Raw genomic sequence first — 20,966 nt, 5'->3', positions numbered from 1 at the left:
AATCCCACCAGCACCTACAATACCACCAGCACCTACAATACACCAGCAAGACTAAAACCAGCACCACCACCACCAGCACCACTCTAACCAGCACCAATACTACCAGCACCAATTTCACCAGCAGTACTACCACTTTCACCAGAACCAATACTACCAGCACCAATTTTACCAGCACCACTATCATCAGCACCACCAGTACCAGCACCACTACAACCAGCACCACTATCACCATCACCAATACATCCAGCACCACTATTACCAGCACCACTACCACCAGCACCACTATTATCAGCACCACTATCACAGCACCACTACCACCAGCACCAATACCACGAGAACCACCAGCACCACTACCACAGCACCACCAACACCAGTACCACTATCACCAGTACCACTATCAACAGCACCACTACCACCAGAACCACTACCACCACCATCACCACCCCTAAAGTGTGAAGTCACCCATTTCCCATCCTGGAAACGTGGAACCGTATGGTTCTGTCTCTGGGTTATTGCTGGGGCGGGTTGCCGGGTGGCTGGGCTGAGTCAAGCGGGGGACAGCTCAGCTGCAATGGAAAAGCTGTAGGCCTGGATGACCGTCCTTGGAAGACCGACCGGCACTGTCGAGCCACTAGCCTGGAAAACTCTTTACCAGATGTTGTGGAGGTGTTCATTATAGCATGAGCTGTCATGGTGCAGAAAGATGCCGGTGATCTCTCTCTCTCTCTCTCTCTCGCTCTCTCTGTCTCTCTGCCTCTCTCTCTCTCTCTCTCTCTCTCTCTCTCGCTCTCTCGCTCTCTCTATCTCTGCCTCTCTGCCGCTCTCTCTCTCTCTGCCTCTGCCGCTCTCTCTCTCTCTGCCTCTCTGCCGCTCTCTCTCTCTCTCTGCCTCTCTCTCTATCTCTGCCTCTCTGCCGCTCTCTCTCTCTGCCTCTCTGCCGCTCTCTCTCTCTCTGCCTCTCTGCCTCTCTCTCTCTTTCTCTCTATCTCTGCCTCTCTGCCGCTCTCTCTCTCTGCCTCTCTGCCGCTCTCTCTCTCTGCCTCTCTGCCGCTCTCTCTCTCTGCCTCTCTGCCTCTCTGCTGCTCTCTCTCTCTGCCTCTCTGCCGCTCTCTCTCTCTCTGCCTCTCTGCCGCTCTCTCTCTCTCTGCCTCTCTCCCTCTCTCTCTCTCTCTGCCTCTCACCCACCGGCCAGCCCATATTTTGATGAAGAAGAAAAGGATGAGAGCAGGCTGGCTCCGCTTGTCTTCACTCAAACCAAAGGAAAACCTCCACAGTGGCCCTGCCCCAAAAAGGAGAGAGGGCTACGGCGGTGCCTGGTAGGTTCTCCTCAGTTCAGAGGTAGACAAAAAGGAGAGAGGGAGAGAGGGCTTCGGCGGTGCCTGGTAGGTTCTCCTCAGTACAGAGGTAGACATGGCAGTCGGTGACAAAATCAAAAGGTCATGTCACTTTTGACTGGGAGCGTTTGTGCCCCGTTACTTTCCCCCGTGCCGCCCCGGCTCCTCTCCTCTTCGCTGGCAGGCAGACGGTGTTGATAGCGGGGTGAGAACGCCGCGCCAGTCTCCCAGCCTCCTCCTCTTTATCCTTGTGAACCTCTGTACCCGTCGTTGTTAAGTGTCAGCACTCCCGCTCCGTGTTCTGCCGCAGTCTTTGATGTTGTTCTGTTGCTGCTCTCTCTGACTGTTTGGGTTGTGTGTGTGTGTAGGTGTGTGTGTCTGTGTGTGGTGTGGTGTGTGTGTAGGTGTGTGTAGGTGTGTATGTGTGTGCGTAGGTGTGTAGGTGTGTGTGTGTGGGGGGCTTCAGCGCTTCCTCTACCCACTCTGTGACACCTGCTTTCTTCAGTCAGGCGCCTGCCCCTCTCTACCACACATACCATCCCTCTCTACCACACATACCATCCCTCTCTACCACACATACCATCCCTCTCTACCACACATACCATCCCTCTCTACCACACATACCAGCCCTCTCTACCACACATACCAGCCCTCTCTACCACACAGACCAGCCCTCTCTACCACACATACCATCCCTCTCTACCACACATACCATCCCTCTCTACCACACATACCAGCCCTCTCTACCACACATACCAGCCCTCTCTACCACACATACCAGCCCTCCCTCTACCACACATACCAGCCCTCTCTACCACACATACCAGCCCTCTCTACCACACATACCAGCCCTCTCTACCACACATACCAGCCCTCTACCATCCAGCCCTCTCTACCACACATACCAGCCCTCTCCATCCCTCTCTACCACACATACCAGCCCTCCAGCCCTCTCTACCACACATACCAGCCCTCTCTACCACACATACCAGCCCTCTCTACCACACATACCAGCCCTCTCTACCACACATACCAGCCCTCCTACCACACATACCATCCCTCTCTACCATACATACCAGCCCTCTCTACCACACAGACCAGCCCTCTCTACCACACAGACCAGCTCTCTCTACCACACATACCATCCCTCTCTACCACACAGACCAGCTCTCTCTACCACACATACCATCCCTCTCTACCACACATACCAGTCCTCTCTACCACACAGACCAGCCCTCTCTACCACACATACCATCCCTCTCTCTACCACACAGACCAGCCCTCTCTACCACACATACCATCCCTCTCTCTACCACACATACCATCCCTCTCTACCACACAGACCAGCCTTCTCTCTACCACACAGACCAGCCCCCTCTACCACACAGACCAGCCCTCTCTACCACATAGACCAGCCCCCTCTACCACACAGACCAGCCTTCTCTCTACCACTCATACCAGCCCTCTCTCTACCACACATACCAGCCCTCTCTACCACACATACCAGCCATCTCTCTCTACCACCCATACCAGCCCTCTCTCTACCACCCATACCAGCCTTCTCTCTACAACCCATACCAGCCCTCTCTCTCTACCACACTGACCAGCCCTCTCTCTCTACCACACAGACAAGCCCTCTCCAAGACACAATGATACAAACAAAGTCTATCCCAGTCTTGTTTGAACAAAAATCAGAGGTTGGTTCTCTTTGCATTGTTCTGACTGACTCAATGCTGACATGTGTATGCCAAGACAGTGGAAATGAAAGTGAGTGCATATTCTGTGTATCACTTTTGAATGCTGTCATGATAATGATTGGCACTTGGACTGGTTTGTGTGATCAATAATAGCAGCCAACCACACCCCTCCCTGCCCCCTGCTGGGTGAGCCAGGCCTGAGTCAGTCCAGACAGAAGGCCTCCCTGTGAGAGCAGGGCTCTGCAGCTTGTGAAGGGTCGGGTCAGATAGACTCTGCCTGCCTACTCTCCTTATCAGTCTTCCAGCCCTCCACTCTGATCGCCCCTCTCCTCCAGAGCCTAAACCTACACCACACACACACACACACACACACACACACACACAGACAGTATACCAAGCAGGGCCTGGAGAGGGGAAGACCCCAGCAGCAGCAGTTAAAACCCTCTCACATATCAAGGAGGAAAACCAGGAGGAGGAGAGGGGAGGAGAGATGAGAGAAAAAAGGAGAGTTTACCTTTATGTTCGTTGGGATGTCTGTCTCTGCGTCAATTCCCCTAGCGGCTGTCATTCCCCTAGCGGCCGTCATTCCCCTAGCGGCTGTCATTCCCCTAGCGGACGTCATTCCCCTAGCGGCTATCATTCCCCTAAGGCTGTCATTCCCCTAGCGGCTGTCATTCCCCTAGCGTCTGTCATTCCCCTAGCGGCTGTCATTCCCCTAGCGGCTGTCATTCCCCTAGCGGCTATCATTCCCCTAGCGGCTATCATTCCACTAGCGGCTATCATTCGAAAGGTTAGGAGAAAGAGAGCAGAGATAGTGGATTTTCTTCAGCCAGCCTGGCGGTAGGGGAGAGAGGCAGACTTGGTGGGGGTCGGAGGGAGAGAGGGGGATGGCGTTTGCATGGCAAAGGGTGATTTCTATCTTGTCTAGTGTGTGTGTGTTTATCCCTGTGTATATGTGTGTGTTTATCCCTGTGCGTGTGTGTGTTTATCCTTGTGCGTGTGTGTGTGCTTAGGTTCATCGACCCATCCAAGCCCTGAGTGGTAGTCCGTCGTATCCACATCCACTGTCGTGTTACTATTCCCTCTCCTCTCCCCAGCCAGCAGGCCAAGTAAATGTCTGCTGTAGTTTCCTACTGTACATCCATATCTCTGCCTGCTCCCTGCTCCTTTAGGGCACACAGGTGTCAGGATGTGAGGCCTACTGGGGCTTAATGACTGAACAGAGGAAATGGCTTGCCATGGCCCTGACCCTATAAACTGGTTTTAAACAAGCCAGACACACATAAACCCTGCAGGACTCATGCCCTCCAGAGCATGTGTTCACAAGCACCACTCCGCACTAAATGGTCTGTACTTTATTTAGACCTTTCACCAAGCTGTGTATTTGACATATTTCACCTGAATATTTGTATATATATACATGTACCCTCTGTAATCTGTGAGTATAACCTGTACCGTTCAGAAGATTTGAACGCTATGACTATGTTCATTTCCCCTTTGGTAAAGTGTTGGATTGAAGCGCGTTGCAGGCGGTGTGAGCGTTCCACAATCCTGTCATCAGTGAGTCTTTGAAGCGTTGGGTTGTAATGATGGTAATTCAGACGATGTGATAAGGGGATAAACAGCTGAATGATACGATAAACAAACAGTCTTCGTCATTACAGAATGGGGGGGCTGGTAATTGATGTCTTCCGGAGACACAGCGTTTAGCTGTGGAAATCTTCAGGGCTGATGAGATGACATGTCCTTCCTTTTGTTTATACATTTTACACAAGGCTGTTCTCTTTACCGCAGGCTAGACGGGAGGAGGAATAGAAAACAGGGGAATGACTATCATTCCCTCTGTCTCTGTGGGTCATGCCTATCTATAGTTGATAGCTCTGTTTTAGATAGCATGGGGCCTTCACTATGATAGTGTGCTGTGTACTGTAGTAAAGGCTGTGTTTGGAAAAATCCATGATCTCTTTTTTGTGCTTCCTTTATGGCTGTTGATTCTAACACATTGTGTAGTAATATTTATCATGTATGATATTATAAATACCTCACATGCGACTCATGATTAGACGAAGCAATTAGCCAATAATATGCAGTGAAGAAATGTCTGAGAGAAAAATCAAATCAAATCAAATCAAATCAAATGGATTCTAAATACAAGTGTATTTAATTACTTTGTAAAATGAACGGATTCACATACAAGGCATAAAGTTTAAGTTAAAAAATAACACGAACAAGCATTAAAAGGCATTGTTCTAAGCATGGTCAGAGTGTAAGAGAGAGAAATCATAGCCTGGATGGCCATTCCTCAAGAGTCCTTGGGGTGGAGAGAGAAAGAAAGACTGTATCTCAGCAGCGCTGTCCGGGAACAAATCAAATCAAACTTTATTTGTCACATGCGCCGAATACAACAAGTGTAGACCTTACCGTGAAATGCTTACTTAAAGCCCTTAACAAACAGTGTATAATGTTTCAGGTAAGACCCAAGTGCAGACTGTGTTGAAGTAACAATGTGTATTACAGCAACAGGGGCAGGCAAACGACAGGTCAAGGCAGGCAGGAGTCGATTATCCAGAGTGGTGGGGCAAAGGTACAGGATGACAGGCAGGCTCAGGGTCAGATCAGGCAGAGGTCGGTAATCCAGAGTAGGGGCAAAGGTACAGGACGGCAGGCAGGCTCAGGGTCAGGAGCAGGCAGAGTGGTCAGGCAGGCTCAGAGTCCGGACAGGCAAGGGTCAAAACCAGGAAGGCGAGAAAAAGAGAGACTGGGGAAAAGCAGGAGCTGAGAAAAACTTAACAAACAAGATGAACTGGCAACAGACAAACAGAGAACACAAGTATAAATACACAGGGGATAATGAGGAAGATGGGTGACAACTGGAGGGGGGTGGAGACAATCACAAGGACAGGTGAAACAGATCAGGGCGTGACACAGTGCAGGTCAGGAAGAGTTAAGAAAATATTTACCAAATAGACTAAAGAAAAAATTTATAAAAAGTAACACAATAACATAACAATAATAATTGTAAGTAGGGGTAAAGTGACTATGTGTAGATAATAAACAGCAAGTAGCAGCAGTGTACAAAATAAATGGAGGAGGTGTTCAATGTATTCGTCCGGGTGGCCATTTGATTAATTGTTCATCAGTCTTATGGCTTGAGGGTAGAAGCTGTTAGTTAAGGAGCCTTTTGGTCCTAGACTTGGCGCTCCGGTACCACTTGCCATGCGGTAGCAGAGGAAACAGTCTTTGACTTGGGTGACTGGATTCTTTAACAATTTTATGGGCTTTCCTCTGACACTGCCTTTTATATAGGTCCTGTATTGCAGGAAGCTTGGCCCAGTGATGTACTGGGCCATACGTACTACCCTCTGTAGCACCTTACGGTCAGATGCCAAGCAGTTGCCATACCAGAAGAAGCCGTTAGCCAACCCTACTGAACTATAAACAGACACTGCTCCTCTAACTACTATTTACTCCCTCCACACACAACTGGAGCTGAAGCCATTTTAGTTTCAGCAGGAAGCTGTATTTACAAAATAAGCTTATGTCACTTTTTAAAGTTTATTATTCCAATAAAAGAAAGGGGAAAAAGCTATTGTTTTGTGAAGCAGTGGTTTTTGGATTTCTCCAACTTGTTTGTGGAGGCAGGGCGGGGTTGAGGTAGGGGTTATGAGACAAGATAAATGCAGCTCTTGGCAGCTCACAGGTTAATGATGCGCCTGTTTGTTTATGGTACTGCTGCTCCTGCTGTCCTTGTAGCTTTGATGTGTGATTGGCAGATGGGGGGACGGGGAGGGTGGGGGGGTAACGATCTGTGCTGGTCTAGTACTTCGCAGGCAGGCAGCACAAACACGTGTGATACTACTGACTCTGTCTGTCGTTGTCTGTCGTTTTGAATCAATTTCATGTGTTTGGATTGTATAGATACTTTATTTAGGCCGCTTGTAGGTGATTTGAGAGGCCTTGTATATCTAATTATGGTGGTCTTTATGCGTTTTTATCAGAAAGATAAAAATTAAAAAACTTTTCACAACTCCTCTTCTTAGAATTAACTTCTCGTCATTCACAGACAGGAAGGAAGTGTTTGCATGAAAACCTATTTACTTCCACATCCTGATCCTCACTTCAGCATTCCCAGATACATACTGTATGGAATGATTTATCTTTCATCATTGCTTTCAATCTCTCTCTCCCTCTCCCTCCCTCTCTCTCTCATTCTCTCTCTCCGTGTGTGTGTGTGGGGTGGGGTGGGGTTAAGTGGAGGGATTGGTGGCCTGCTGTAATGGCTGTTGTTTCATCGGTTTTGGACCAGTGAAGCACATGGTTACACTTCTTTGTTATTGGGCTTACTCTTCTGAAGCCCCTCTTCTACGTACCCCTCCTCTCTACTCCCCTATAGTAATGGGAGAGCTGGGGGACTGGGTGTAGGTTGGTCTGGAAGACTAAGAGACTACAATCATCCCTGTATTGCCTTGTGTTGACATCAACCATATATACAGTATGCAATTTGTACAGTATGCATCGTGCAATATGTAGGGATGAGAATTAATAAGAATGCCTGTCTGCCCCAAGTAATGCATGTATTTGTGTCTCTCTCTTCTTCTCTTGTTCCTGGGGCAACCACCATGCAGCAAGCGATGGAGGACTTGCTGGAGAATGAGGATGAGGACTATGACAAAGATGACAAGGTAATTATATCTCTGTCTGTCTGTCGTGTCTGTCGTGTCTGTCGTGTCTGTCTGTCTGTCGTGTCTGTCTGTCTGTCTGTCTGTCTGTCTGTCTGTCTGTCTGTCTGTCTGTCTGTCTGTCTGTCTGTCTGTCGTGTCTGTCTGTCTGTCTGTCTGTCTGTCTGTCTGTCTGTCTGTCTGTCTGTCGTCTGTCTGTCTGTCTGTCTGTCTGTCTGTCTGTCTGTCTGTCTGTCTGTCTGTCTGTCTGTCTGTCGTGTCTGTCGTGTCTCGTCTGTCTGTCTGTCTGTCTGTCTGTCTGTCTGTCTGTCTGTCTGTCTGTCTGTCTGTCTGTCGTCTGTCTGTCTGTCTGTCTGTCTGTCTGTCTGTCTGTCTGTCTGTCTGCCTGCCTGTCTGTCTGTCTGTCTGTCTGTCTGTCTGTCTGTCAAGGGACAGGACATCTCAGGGGTGACCGTGTTCCACACACAGGAAATACCAACACGTACATGGCATGTGTACTTTAGATTTACACGTTCAAATCTGCACACATGCACGCACGGACACACACACACATGCTCACATGCACATATTCTCTCAAACTCAAACACATACACACTTTGAACATTGATAGTTGTCTTCCTGAAATGGGTCCAGACATACACTGAGTGTACAAAACATTAAGAACTGCAATGCTGCTAGGTTTTTCACGTTCAACAGTTTCCTGTGTGTATCAAGAATGGTCCACCACCCAAAGGACATCCAGCCAACTTGACAACTGTGGGAAGCATTGGAGTCCACATGGGCCAGCATCCCTGTGGAACACTTTCGGGGTGGGGGGTTCCTAATGTTTGGTATACTCACTGTACATTACATTCTCTACCCATTGTAACCTCGTCATGCATAGTATCATGGTTGTCAGTATTTGTGATTTTCAATCTCTCTCTGACCGACTCTGTAATACCTACATGTTTCAAGCAGACCACCATAGTCTCTGTGCTCAAGGAAGTGAAGGTAACATACCTAAATGATTACCGCCCCGTGGCACCCACGTCGGTAGCCATGAAGTGCTTTGAAAGGCTGGTTATGACTCACATCAACACCATCATCCCAGAAACCCAAGACCCACTGCAATTTGCATACCGACCCAACAGATCTACAGATGACGTAATCTCAATCGCACTCCACACTGCCCTTTCCCACCTGGACAAAATAAACTGCTGTTCATTGCCTACAGCTCAGCGTTCAACACCATAGTGCCCACAAAGCTCATCAATAAGCAAAGGACCCTGGGACTAAACAGCTCCCTCTGCAGCCGGATCCTAGACTTCCTGACGGGAAGTAGGTAACAACACATGCTACCATGCTGATCTTCAACACTGGGGCCCCTCAAGAGTGTGTACTTAGTCCCTTCCTGTACTCCCTGTTCACCCATGACTGTGGGGCCTAGCACAACTCCAACACCCTCATTAAATTAGCTGATGACACAACAGTGGTAGGCCTGATCACCGACAACAATGAGACAACCTATAGGAAGGAGGTCAGAGACCTGGCAGGGTGGGGCCAGGACAATAACCTCTCCCTCAATGTGAGCAAGACAAAAGAGCTGATTGTGGACTACAGGAAAAGGAGGGCCGAACAGGCCCCCATTAACATAGACAGGGCTGTAGTGGGGCGGGTTGAGAGTTTCAAGTTCATTGGTGTCCACATAACCAATGAACTATCATGGTCCAAACACACCAAGACAGTTGTGAAGAAGGCATGACACGACAACACCTTTTCCCTCTCAGGAGACTGAAAAGATTTGCCATGGATCCCCAGATCCTCAAAAGGTTCTACAGCTGCACCATCGAGAGCATCCTGAGTGGTTGCATCACTGTCTGGTATGGCAACTGCACGGCATCTGACCGTAAGATGCTACAGAGGGTAGTACGTACGGCCCAGTACATCACTGGGGACAAGCTTCCTGCCATCCAGGACCTATATACTAGGGGGTGTCAGAGGAAGGCCCAAAATACTGTCAAAGGCTCCAGTCAACTGAGTCATAGACTGTTCTTTCTGTTACCGCATGGCAAGCGGTACCGGAGCACCAAGTCTAGGACCAAAAGGCTCCTTAACAACTTCTACCTCCAAGCCATAAGACTGCTGAACAATTAATCATGGACTTTTTACTTTGTTTTTACATTGCTGCTACTTGCTGTTTATTATCTAAGCATGGACACTTTACCCCAACCTACATGTACAAATGACCTTGACTAACCTGTACCCCCACACATTGACTCGGTACCAGTACCCCCTGTACAGTATATAGACTCGCTAATGTTAATTTAATGTAACTTTTTATTTTATACTTTTCTAATATTTTCTTAACTCTATTTCTCTGCATTGTTCCTTGAGTGGTTCCTTGAATGGCGCAGCAGTCTAAGGCACTGCATCGCAGTGATAGTGTCACGTATACTCCCCCTCTGGCCTCTTGGTCATCAGGCTGCTGATTATCCCGCACACCTGTCACCATCGTCAAGCGCACCTGCACCTCATGATACTCACCTGGACTCCATCAATTCCTTGATTATCTTCCCTTTATCACTCCCCTTGGTTCTTTCCCCAGGTGTTATTGACTCTGTTTCATGTCGGTGCGTTGTTTGTGTTTCGTGTTTATTATTTGGTTTATTTATTAAAACACTCACTCCCTGTACTTGCTTCCCGACTCTCAGCGCACTTGTTACAGAATAACACCTCACCTAAGGGAAACATCAGGCAGTGTTTTTTATTTTAAATTTTTTTTTATGTCAGTGTCAATGACGTCAGTTCCGGGAGCCACTACAGGCTCTCAGCCGGCTCGTCAAGCTCTCATGCCTCAGCCGGATCGCCAGGCTCTCATGCCTCAGCCGGCTCGTCAGGCTCTCATGCCTCAGCCCGGCTCATCAGGCTCTCATGCCTCAGCCTGCTCATCGGGCTCTCATGCCTCAGCCGGATCGACAGGCTCCCCTGCCTTAGCCGGATCTCCGGTTTCTCCTGCCTCAGCCGGCTCGTCGGGCTTTCATGCCTCGGCCGGATCGCCAGGCTCCCCTGCCTCAGCTGGCTTGTCTGGCTTTCATGCCTCTGCTGGATCGCCAGGCTCCCCTGCCTCAGTTGGCTTGTCTGGCTTTCATGCCTCTGCTGGATCGCCAGGCTCCCCTGCCTCAGCTGGCTTGTCTGGCTTTCATGCCTCAGCCGGATCGCCAGGCTCCCCTGCCTCAGCTGGCTTGTCGGGCTTTCATGCCTCTGCTGGATCGCCAGGCTCCCCTGCCTCAGCTGGCTTGTCTGGCTTTCATGCCTCAGCCGGATCGCCAGGCTCCCCTGCCTCAGCTGGCTTGTCTGGCTTTCATGCCTCTGCTGGATCGCCAGGCTCCCCTGCCTCAGCTGGCTGGTCTGGCTTTCATGCCCCGGCCGGCTCGACAGGTTCCCGCGCCCCAGCCGGCTCGACAGGTTCCCGCTCCCCAGCCAGCTCGACTGGTTCCTGCGCCCCAGCCGGCTCGACAGGTTCCCGCACCCCAGCCGGCTCGACTGGTTCCTGCGCCCCAGCCAGCTCGACAGGTTCCCGCTCCCAGCCGGCTCGACAGGTTCCCGCTCCCCAGCCAGCTCGACTGGTTCCTGCGCCCCAGCCGGCTCGACAGGTTCCCGCGTCCCAGCCAGCTCGACAGGTTCCCGCGTCCCAGCCAGCTCGACAGGTTCCTGCGCCCCAGCCAGCTCGACAGGTTCCTGCGCCCCAGCCGGCTCGACAGGTTCCTGCGCCCCAGCCGGCTTGACAGGTTCCCGCGTTCTTTCCCCAGGGGTTGTTGACTCTGTTTCATGTCGGTGCGTTGTTTGGGTTTCGTGTTTATTATTCTGTTTATTTATTAAAACACTCACTCCCTGTATTTGCTTCTCGTCTCTCAGCGCACTCGTTAAAGATAGATGCATCACTCCAGACCCGGGTTCGATCTTCTCATTGTCCAAGTAATAAAACAGCAGCTATCAGGTAAAAACAGGTGGCTGCTTTAGTGGTTAGCTGGCTCGTTTACACAGTGGCAGTGAGTAGCCATACCAGCTTGTAACTTCCTGGTCCCTTCTAGTCCTAATCAGCATGGTTCAACTTCACCAGTACAGGATCTGACATTTGATATTATCAGCTGGCCACAGGGTTTCCATAGCACCTCAATACATTGATTGGATAAACAAAAGACAACATAGCAGAATCCTATTGACTCAACCAAATCGAAAGTAACCATTCCCCACTTTCTGTTTTATTTCAGAAGGAAAGTGTGCTGTACGGCTATTTACTCTTCCTCTGTCTTCCTATGAGGTGAACGGCCCTGCGTGGCACGGTGTGCTTTATCTACACACTTGGGACTAATGGCGTTTCTTGGTTATTCTGTGTCCAACACCAAGACCAATTAGAATTTCATCTGCTTCGTTTAGTATCTCTTGGCACCACTTTTGGCCAAATCTGTTCAGTCTGTTATTTTTATGGTAATTCTATGGGGTGTTTGACTAAGCAATTTGCTATCTAAAATGATATAGCCTGAAGTCTCTTAATTTTGAGAGGAGTTATTTTAGGCTTTGAATTAAGTGCCAATGTGAGTTCACAGGGTTAAAAAAGACGATATTATGATTATAAGTAGTCAGTCCACATGCGTCTCTGCATTTCCATCCCCCATTGTCCTCCAGTGGCTCTGACAGAAAAGTTCCGTGGCAGCGAAGTTCCAAGGCTACAATGTACGGGGCGACAATTGAAGATGTGCGTTAGAAAACCTTGAAACTTTTCCCCTCTTTATATCTCTTATTTTTCTGCATTTTCTCCCCTCAGAAAGAAAACAGGCGTTTGAAAAGGTGCACATTATAGAAAGAAATACATTTCAACTTTCATATTGAAATGAGGGAGCTGCAGCTCGGGGCCAATGTCAGATTGAGTCCTTAGCTGATTATTTCACATAAGAGGGCCCTCCTCTTTCTGCACACAGGGCTGGGGAGCCGGATAGCAAGGCGACCACAAAGGCTTGTATTGACCAACTCTGGCTTCATACATTTTGATCTATTGCTCCCCTCAACTGTAAACATTCCATTTGAGCTGTAGGGAAGTTGAAAGGGGGTATTTTTCTTCTTTATTTCTCCAATATCTCTCTCCCCCAACCACCCTCCCGCCTCCATTCATTCCCCCCTTCTCATTTATTCCCAAACCTTCTTTTTTCCCCCTCATCCCTGGTTAAGTGCACATCAAATGGAGTTTTGAGGGTGAACAAATGTCTTTACTACTCCCTCTGTTAGGAATTGAAGTGACCTGACACTCTCATTACCTCTTTTCTTTGCTCAAATTGTAAAATATTAAGGTCAGGTCAGAGGAGGCCTTTTTTTTACGACTCGGAGGTAGAAAAAAAGATTAATAAATGGGCCGAGGCCTCATTTTAATTGAACCTGAAGCATATGTTGCAAGTATGTGCAATCCGTCCCAGATGTTCAGTTCTGGCCGTGTGTGCTGCTCTTCCCTGTACGCCACAAGGCAGCTAGCTATTAGCTGGATAACCTTTGCTCCCAGGGCTAAATTGGGTATTACATGGCAAAAAAGTGGAGCACCTGTTTTTCATTGGGGAAAGGACCCCTTGAGGGCTTTGCATAGGCCGCCACATGTGTATTCACTTAACAGATTGTTGGGCAATCGTGAAAATTGTCTTTCTTCTGAGCCAATGCTGATATTAGTCACTTACTCTCGTAAGTCCAAAGTCCAGGCTAATTGATGTGGACGGCTCAGTTGTTAAACCCAAGATGGTATCTGAAGGGGAAAAGAAAGAATGGAGATCAACTCTGTGTTTCCCTCCTCCTCCTCCTCCTTCTCATCTTCCTCCTCATCTTCGTCCGCATCCTCCTCCTGCATGCCTGCCTCCCTCCCTCCCTCCCTTCCTGCTTCCCTCCCTGCGTCCATATCTCTCTGGGCCCTTGCCTGTCACCTACCAGACAGGCCCACACCACAGGGGATCCAGGGGGCGAACACGCCGCCACCGCACTCCCAGTCGACACACACACCGCCGTCTGCTCACTCATCGAGAGAGAGAGAGAGAGAATACACACATGTATGCTTAATAAACAGACATCATTCTTCAGACAGACACACACACACACAAATGCACATACCGCTTGCAATATTTGATGAAAACGTATAGGTCGATCTGAAGCTGACATACTGTACAGGTGTAGGTATATGACAGAGTCGACAGTATTATATGTAGGGGCTGAATGACATCTATGTTGTAGCCTTGTCTTACACGGCCTGCTGTCCAGAGCTGGAGTAAGGTAGTTACCTCCAGGGTCTGTGTGTTTCTGTGTCTTAGTTTGTGTGTGTGTGTGGTGTATGTATGCGCACACTGTGCTGTGATGTGTGTGATAGCCCTTTATCCCAGAGGGTGGAGGGGGAGGGGGAGCGAAAGCGAGCTGGAGGAGCTTTGAGATTACACTCACTACCATGGCTGGTCACTGGAGTAGCTCTCGCCTCGCCTTAGGACCACCGATAGCCAGATAGGACACACACTGCAATCATGTCCTGCTCACAAGCTTACCACACTCACACACCTCTACTACAGATGTCAGCGTTCTCCCTTCCTCTCTCTCTCCCTCCCTCCCCTTACATTTTCCTATCTTCATCCCATTCAATCTTCTCTCTCTTCCTCTCCCCTCCCTGTCTCTCTCTCTTCCTCCCGGTGTCTCTCTCTTCCTCCCGGTGTCTCTCTCTTCCTCCCGGTGTCTCTCTCTCCCTTCTCTGTGTCTCTCTCTTCCTCCCAGTGTCTCTATCTTCTTCCCGGTGTCTCTCTCTCCCTTCTCTGTGTCTCTCTCTTCCTCCCAGTGTCTCTCCCTTCTCTGTGTCTCTCTCTTCCTCCCAGTGTCTCTATCTTCTTCCCTGTGTCTCTCTCTTCCTCCCTGTGTCTCTCTCTTCCTCCCTCCCTTCCCTGTCTCTCTCTCTTCCTCCCGGTGTCTCTCTCTTCCTCCCCTCCCTGTGTCTCTCTCTTCCTCCCTGTGTCTCTCTCTTCCTCCCTGTGTCTCTCTCTTCCTCCCTGTGTCGCTATCTTCCTCCCTGTGTCTCTCTCTTCCTCCCTCCCGTGTCTCTCTCTTCCTCCCTGGTGTCTCTCTCTTCCTCCCGGTGTCTCTCTCTTCCTCCCTGTGTCTCTCTCTTCTCTCCCCCTGTGTCTCTCTCTTCCTCCCTGTGTCTCTCTCTTCCTCCCTGTGTCTCTCTCTTCCTCCCTGTGTCTCTCTTCCTCCCTGTGTCTCTCTCTTCCTCCCGGTGTCTCTCTCTTCCTCCCTGGTGTCTCTCTCTTCCTCCTGGTGTCTCTCTCTTCCTCCCGTGTCTCTCTCTTCCTCCCTGTGTCTCTCTCTTCCTCCCTGTGTCTTCCTCCCTCCTGTGTTCTCTCTTCCTCCCTGTGTCTCTCTCTTCCTCCCCCTGTGTCGCTATCTTCTTCCCTGTGTCTCTCTCTTCCTCCCTGTGTCTCTCTCTTCCTCCCTGTGTCTCTCTCTTCCTCCCGGTGTCTCTCTCTTCCTCCCCGTGTCTCTCTCTTCCTCCCTGTGTCTCTCTCTTCCTCCTGGTGTCTCTCTCTTCCTCCCTGTGTCTCTCTCTGTGTGATACTGGGTGTACTTTCTCTGTCCTTTAGAGTATTTGAATGTGTATGGTACATATACAGGCCTGTACGTACACTCCAGGCTTGGTTTGGAAACATACCAGGACAGAACTTTGTCTGCTGTAGGTCACATGTTACAGTGAGGTACCCTGAGTGGTATCGTCTCTAGAAAGCATTGTTTGTTTCTTGCTATGTTGACTCATTAACATTTGAAACATTCTTCTTTAGGCTAAAACTAAATGTATTATTAGGTGTATGTACAGTATAGATTCTCCGATTGTTAAACACTTGTCTATCCCCTTTCCCCAATATGCTTCCTAGGCATTACTGTATAGACAGATGCACAGTGTGAATAACACAGACATTTCTCAACTATTCATTCTAACATCCATGGGGATTCAGTTGTGATGAATATGCTAAGTTAAAGTAAGGATCTCTTGAAAGATGAAAAGCTGCCTCTCTCTAGTCATCTCTTTATATTTTAATCCTTCAACTCTGTAGTGCTGAGGCAGGCTTTTAATCATCCCTCTCCCAGAAGGAGAATCACACACACACACACACACACACACCCTACTGGACGGGGAACACACACACACACACACACACACCCTACTGGACGGGGAACACACACACAGGGAACCCACTGCAACATTGTTCAGTATAATTCACATAAAAACACTATTTGTCTAATTAATACTTGTGTTTTGTTAAAAACACAAGAAATCAATGGGGGCTTTCAGTGGGTTCCGCCTGACAATCAATCAGAGAGAAAGAAGAAAATCAAGTGATATGACTGCTATGCTGTTTAGGCGAGAATAGGAAGATTCTATCTACTAATAAAAAGTTGCTAATCTCTTTGCCATTACCACGTGGAGGATCTAATGAGGGTGCAAAGGCAGCTGTGGCAGCCTGATAGCAGCTCTGTGTTTATCGATGGCCTGGCAGGTGCCTGGGTATTAACCACTGCTGTATTGCTACGTCAACACCCGGGGCACCATAGCAACACACTCCCATTCCTATGACCCCTGGGCTTAACAGCAGAACCTTAATACGCTGCACCTCATTTCACATCTATCGTTACCCCTCTCTCTCTCGCTCTTCTTCTTCTCCATCTATCTCTCGTTTTCTCTCTCCCTCTGTACTCTCGTTGTTTCTGTGCTACTCTTTCTATCCTTCCCTTTCCCTCTCTTTCTTGATCTGTTTTCTCCCTGTCTCCCTGACATTAGAGAGGAAAACGCAGGTAACCTCTCAGCACTGTGTAATTCTGCAAGATCTGATCCTGGTTCGGGTAGCATTGTGACAGTGTGGATCTGGGCATGGAGGGAGCTGGTGCTTATCTGCAGATAGCAGGAGCCGCCAGAGTCACAGCAGCACGCAGATCTGCCGATAGCTGCACGCTCTGATGTAATTGGTCTAAAGAGTACGGGGGGATTATTTTTAATACTCTAAAAAGTGTGACTGAAAAGTTGCTCTGGGGCTATTGGACTTGTGATTCGCCATGCGTGTCCTCAGGTAACACGTTCAGGTTTTTTTTTAATGCAGAGGAGAATGGGAGAAAAAAAAGTTAGAGCTGCTTGGAGTTCTTTTCTTCTCCCTGCCTCTGAAGGATGAAAAGCTTCACGCTGTAAAATACGCTTTTCACTTTTGTGCCTATTTTTTTCATGTATTTTTTTCACCCACCTTTTTTTTCCCAAAGATGCTCAGAGGAACTGCATTTTAATAATGTTTGGCTAATAGAGAGGGAAAGAAAAAAACCAAAAGGAGGGGGGAAAAGTGTATTGTCTTGTTCAGCAGTGTGCCACATTGTTTGCCATTTTTTCTAACACATCAGGTGGATTATTTTCCCCTCTCCCTCCTATATCCCCTAGATATCAGCTGCTCAGCAATGTTTTGACCCCTCTCCCTCCTATATCCCTTAGATGTCAGCTGCTCATCCTTTTTTTAACCCCTCTCCCTCCTATATCCCCTAGATGTCTGCTGCTCAGCCTTGTTTTAACCCCTCTCCCTCCTATATCCCCTAGATGTCTGCTGCTCAGCCTTGTTTTAACCCCTCTCCCTCCTATATCCCCTAGATGTCTGCTGCTCATCCTTGTTTTAACCACTCTCCCTCCTATATCCCCTAGATGTCAGCTGCTCAGCCTTGTTTTAACCCCTCTCCCTCCTATATCCCCTAGATGTCTGCTGCTCAGCCTTGTTTTAACCCCTCTCCCTCCTATATCCCCTAGATGTCAGCTGCTCAGCCTTGCTTTAACCCCTCTCCCTCCTATATCCCCTAGATATCAGCTGCTCAGCCTTGTTTTAACCCCTAACCCCTCTCCCTCCTGGGGCGGCAGGGTAGTCTAGTGGTTAGAGTGTTGGACTAGTAACCGGAAGGTTGCAAGTTTAAACCCCCGAACTGACAAGGTACAAATCTGTCGTTCTGCCCCTGAACATGCAGTTAACCCACTGTTCCTAGGCCATCATTGAAAATAAGAATTTGTTCTTAACTGACTTGCCTAGTTAAATAAAGGTAAAAAAATAAAAATAAATATCCCCTAGATATCAGCTGCTCAGCCTTGTTTTAACCCCTCTCCCTCCTATTTCCCTAGATGTCAGCTGCTCAGCCTTGTTTTAACCCCTCTCCCTCCTATTCCCCTAGATGTCAGCTGCTCAGCCTTGTTTTAAGCCCTCTCGCTCCTATTCCCCCAGATGTCTGCTGCTCAGTCTTGTTTTAACCCCTCTCCCTCCAATATACCCTAGATGTCAGCTGCTCAGCCTTGTTTTAACCCCTCTCCCTCCTATATCCCCTAGATATCAGCTGCTCAGCCTTGTTTTAACCCCTCTCCCTCCTATTCCCCCAGATGTCTGCTGCTCAGCCTTGTTTTAACCCCTCTCTCTCCTATTCCCCCAGATGTCTGCTGCTCAGCCTTGTTTTAACCCCTCTCTCTCCTATTCCCCTAGATGTCTGCTGCTCAGGTTTGTTTTAACCCCTCTCCCACCTATTCCCCCAGATGTCTGCTGCTCAGTCTTATTTTAACCCCTCTCCCTCCTATATCCCCTAGATGTCTGCTGCTCAGCCTTGTTTTAACCCCTCTCCCTTCTATATCCCCTGGATGTCAGCTGCTCAGCCTTGTTTAAAACCCCTCCCTCCTATTCCCCCAGATGTCTGCTGCTCAGTCTTGTTTTAACCCCTCTCCCTCCTATATCCCCTAGATGTCTGCTGCTCAGCCTTGTTTTAATCCCTCTCCCCCCTATATCCCCTAGATGTCTGCTGCTCAGCCTTGTTTTAACCCCTCTCCCTCCTATTCCCCAGATGTCTGCTGCTCAGCCTTGTTTTAAACCCTCTCCCTCCTTTATCCCCTAGATGTCAGCTGCTCAGCCTTGTTTTAACCCCTCTCCCTCCTATATCCCCTAGATGTCAGCTGCTCAGCCTTGTTTTAACCCCTCTCCCTCCTATATCCCCTAGATGTCAGCTGCTCAGCCTTGTTTTAACCCCTAACCCCTCTCCCTCCTGGGGCGGCAGGGTAGTCTAGTGGTTAGAGTGTTGGACTAGTAACCGGAAGGTTGCAAGTTTAAACCCCCGAACTGACAAGGTACAAATCTGTCGTTCTGCCCCTGAACATGCAGTTAACCCACTGTTCATAGGCCATCATTGAAAATAAGAATTTGTTCTTAACTGACTTGCCTAGTTAAATAAAGGTAAAAAAATAAAAATAAATATCCCTAGATATCAGCTGCTCAGCCTTGTTTTAACCCCTCTCTCTCCTATTCCCCCAGATGTCTGCTGCTCAGTCTTGTTTTAACCCTTCTCCCTCCTATATCCCCTAGATGTCAGCTTCTCAGCCTTGTTTTAACCCCTCTCCCTCCTATATCCCCTAGATAATAGCTGCTCAACCTTGTTTTAAGCCCTCTCCCTCCTATTTCCCCAGATGTCTGCTGCTCAGCCTTGTTTTAACCCCTCTCCCTCCTATTCCCCCAGATGTCTGCTGCTCAGCCTTGTTTTAATCCCTCTCCCTCCTATTCCCCCAGATGTCAGCTTCTCAGCCTTGTTTTAACCCCTCTCTCTCCTATTCCCCCTAGATGTCAGCTGCTCAGCCTTGTTTTAACCCCTCTCTCACCTATTCCCCCTAGATGTCAGCTGCTCAGCCTTGTTTTAACCCCTCTCCCTCCTATATCCCCTAGATGTCAGCTGCTCAGTCTTGTTTTAACCCCTCTCCCTCCTATATCCCCTAGATGTCTGCTGCTCAGGTTTGTTTTAACCCCTCTCCCTCCTATTCCCCCAGATGTCTGCTGCTCAGCCTTGTTTTAACCCCTCTCCCTCCTATTCCCCCAGATGTCTGCTGCTCAGCCTTGTTTTAACCCCTCTCTCTCCTATTCCCCCAGATGTCTGCTGCTCAGTCTTGTTTTAACCCCTCTCCCTCCTATATCCCCTAGATGTCTGCTGCTCAGGTTTGTTTTAACCCCTCTCCCACCTATTCCCCCAGATGTCTGCTGCTCAGTCTTGTTTTAACCCCTCTCCCTCCTATATCCCCTAGATGTCTGCTGCTCAGCCTTGTTTTAACCCCTCTCCCTCCTATATCCCCTAGATGTCTGCTGCTCAGCCTTGTTTTAACCCCTCTCCCTCCTATTCCCCCAGATGTCTGCTGCTCATCCTTGTTTTAACCCCTCTCCCTCCTATATCCCCTAGATGTCTGCTGCTCAGCCTTGCTTTAACCCCTCTCCCTCCTATATCCCCTAGATGTCAGATGCTCAGCCTTGTTTTAAGCCCTCTCCCTCCTATATCCCCTAGATGTCAGATGCTCAGCCTTGTTTTAACCCCTCTCCCTCCTATATCCCCTAGATGTCAGCTGCTCAGCCTTGTTTTAACCCCTCTCCCTCCTATATCCCCTAGATATCAGCTGCTCAGCCTTGTTTTAACCCCTAACCCCTCTCCCTCCTGGGGCGGCAGGGTAGTCTAGTGGTTAGAGTGTTGGACTAGTAACCGGAAGGTTGCAAGTTTAAACCCCCGAACTGACAAGGTACAAATCTGTCGTTCTGCCCCTGAACATGCAGTTAACCCACTGTTCCTAGGCCATCATTGAAAATAAGAATTTGTTCTTAACTGACTTGCCTAGTTAAATAAAGGTAAAAAAAATAAAAATAAATATCCCCTAGATATCAGCTGCTCAGCCTTGTTTTAACCCCTCTCTCTCCTATTCCCCCAGATGTCTGCTGCTCAGTCTTGTTTTAACCCCTCTCCCTCCTATATCCCCTAGATGTCAGCTTCTCAGCCTTGTTTTAACCCCTCTCCCTCCTATATCCCCTAGATATCAGCTGCTCAACCTTGTTTTAACCCCTCTCCCTCCTATTCCCCCAGATGTCTGCTGCTCATCCTTGTTTTAACCCCTCTCCCTCCTATTCCCCCAGATGTCTGCTGCTCAGCCTTGTTTTAATCCCTCTCCCTCCTATTCCCCAGATGTCAGCTGCTCAGCCTTGTTTTAACCCCTCTCTCCTATTCCCCCTAGATGTCAGCTGCTCAGCCTTGTTTTAACCCCTCTCTCACCTATTCCCCCTAGATGTCAGCTGCTCAGCCTTGTTTTAACCCCTCTCTCTCTTATTCCCCCAGATGTCTGCTGCTCAGCCTTGTTTTAACCCCTCTCTCTCCTATTCCCCCTAGATGTCAGCTGCTCAGCCTTGTTTTAA

General features: G+C 48.9%; 1 protein-coding gene across 3 annotated transcripts in view; it reads left to right on the top strand.

Annotated features, from left to right (window-relative positions):
• The window catches only part of LOC112249434 (multiple C2 and transmembrane domain-containing protein 1-like), a 224,689-nt gene that overhangs the window by 174,446 nt on the left and 29,277 nt on the right, over positions 1-20,966 (top strand). For all 3 annotated transcript variants that reach the window (XM_042320354.1, XM_042320355.1, XM_042320352.1), the window contains exon 16: positions 7,657-7,713. In XM_042320354.1, coding sequence (XP_042176288.1) covers positions 7,657-7,713 — 57 coding nt within the window. The remainder of the gene's footprint in view (positions 1-7,656; positions 7,714-20,966) is intronic.

This window comes from Oncorhynchus tshawytscha, linkage group LG04, assembly GCF_018296145.1.
Source record: "Oncorhynchus tshawytscha isolate Ot180627B linkage group LG04, Otsh_v2.0, whole genome shotgun sequence".
In the NCBI taxonomy this organism is placed as follows: Eukaryota; Metazoa; Chordata; class Actinopteri; order Salmoniformes; family Salmonidae; genus Oncorhynchus; species Oncorhynchus tshawytscha.
Note: the sequence above shows the minus strand (reverse complement) of the source record. Positions and strands in the feature narration are given on the sequence as shown.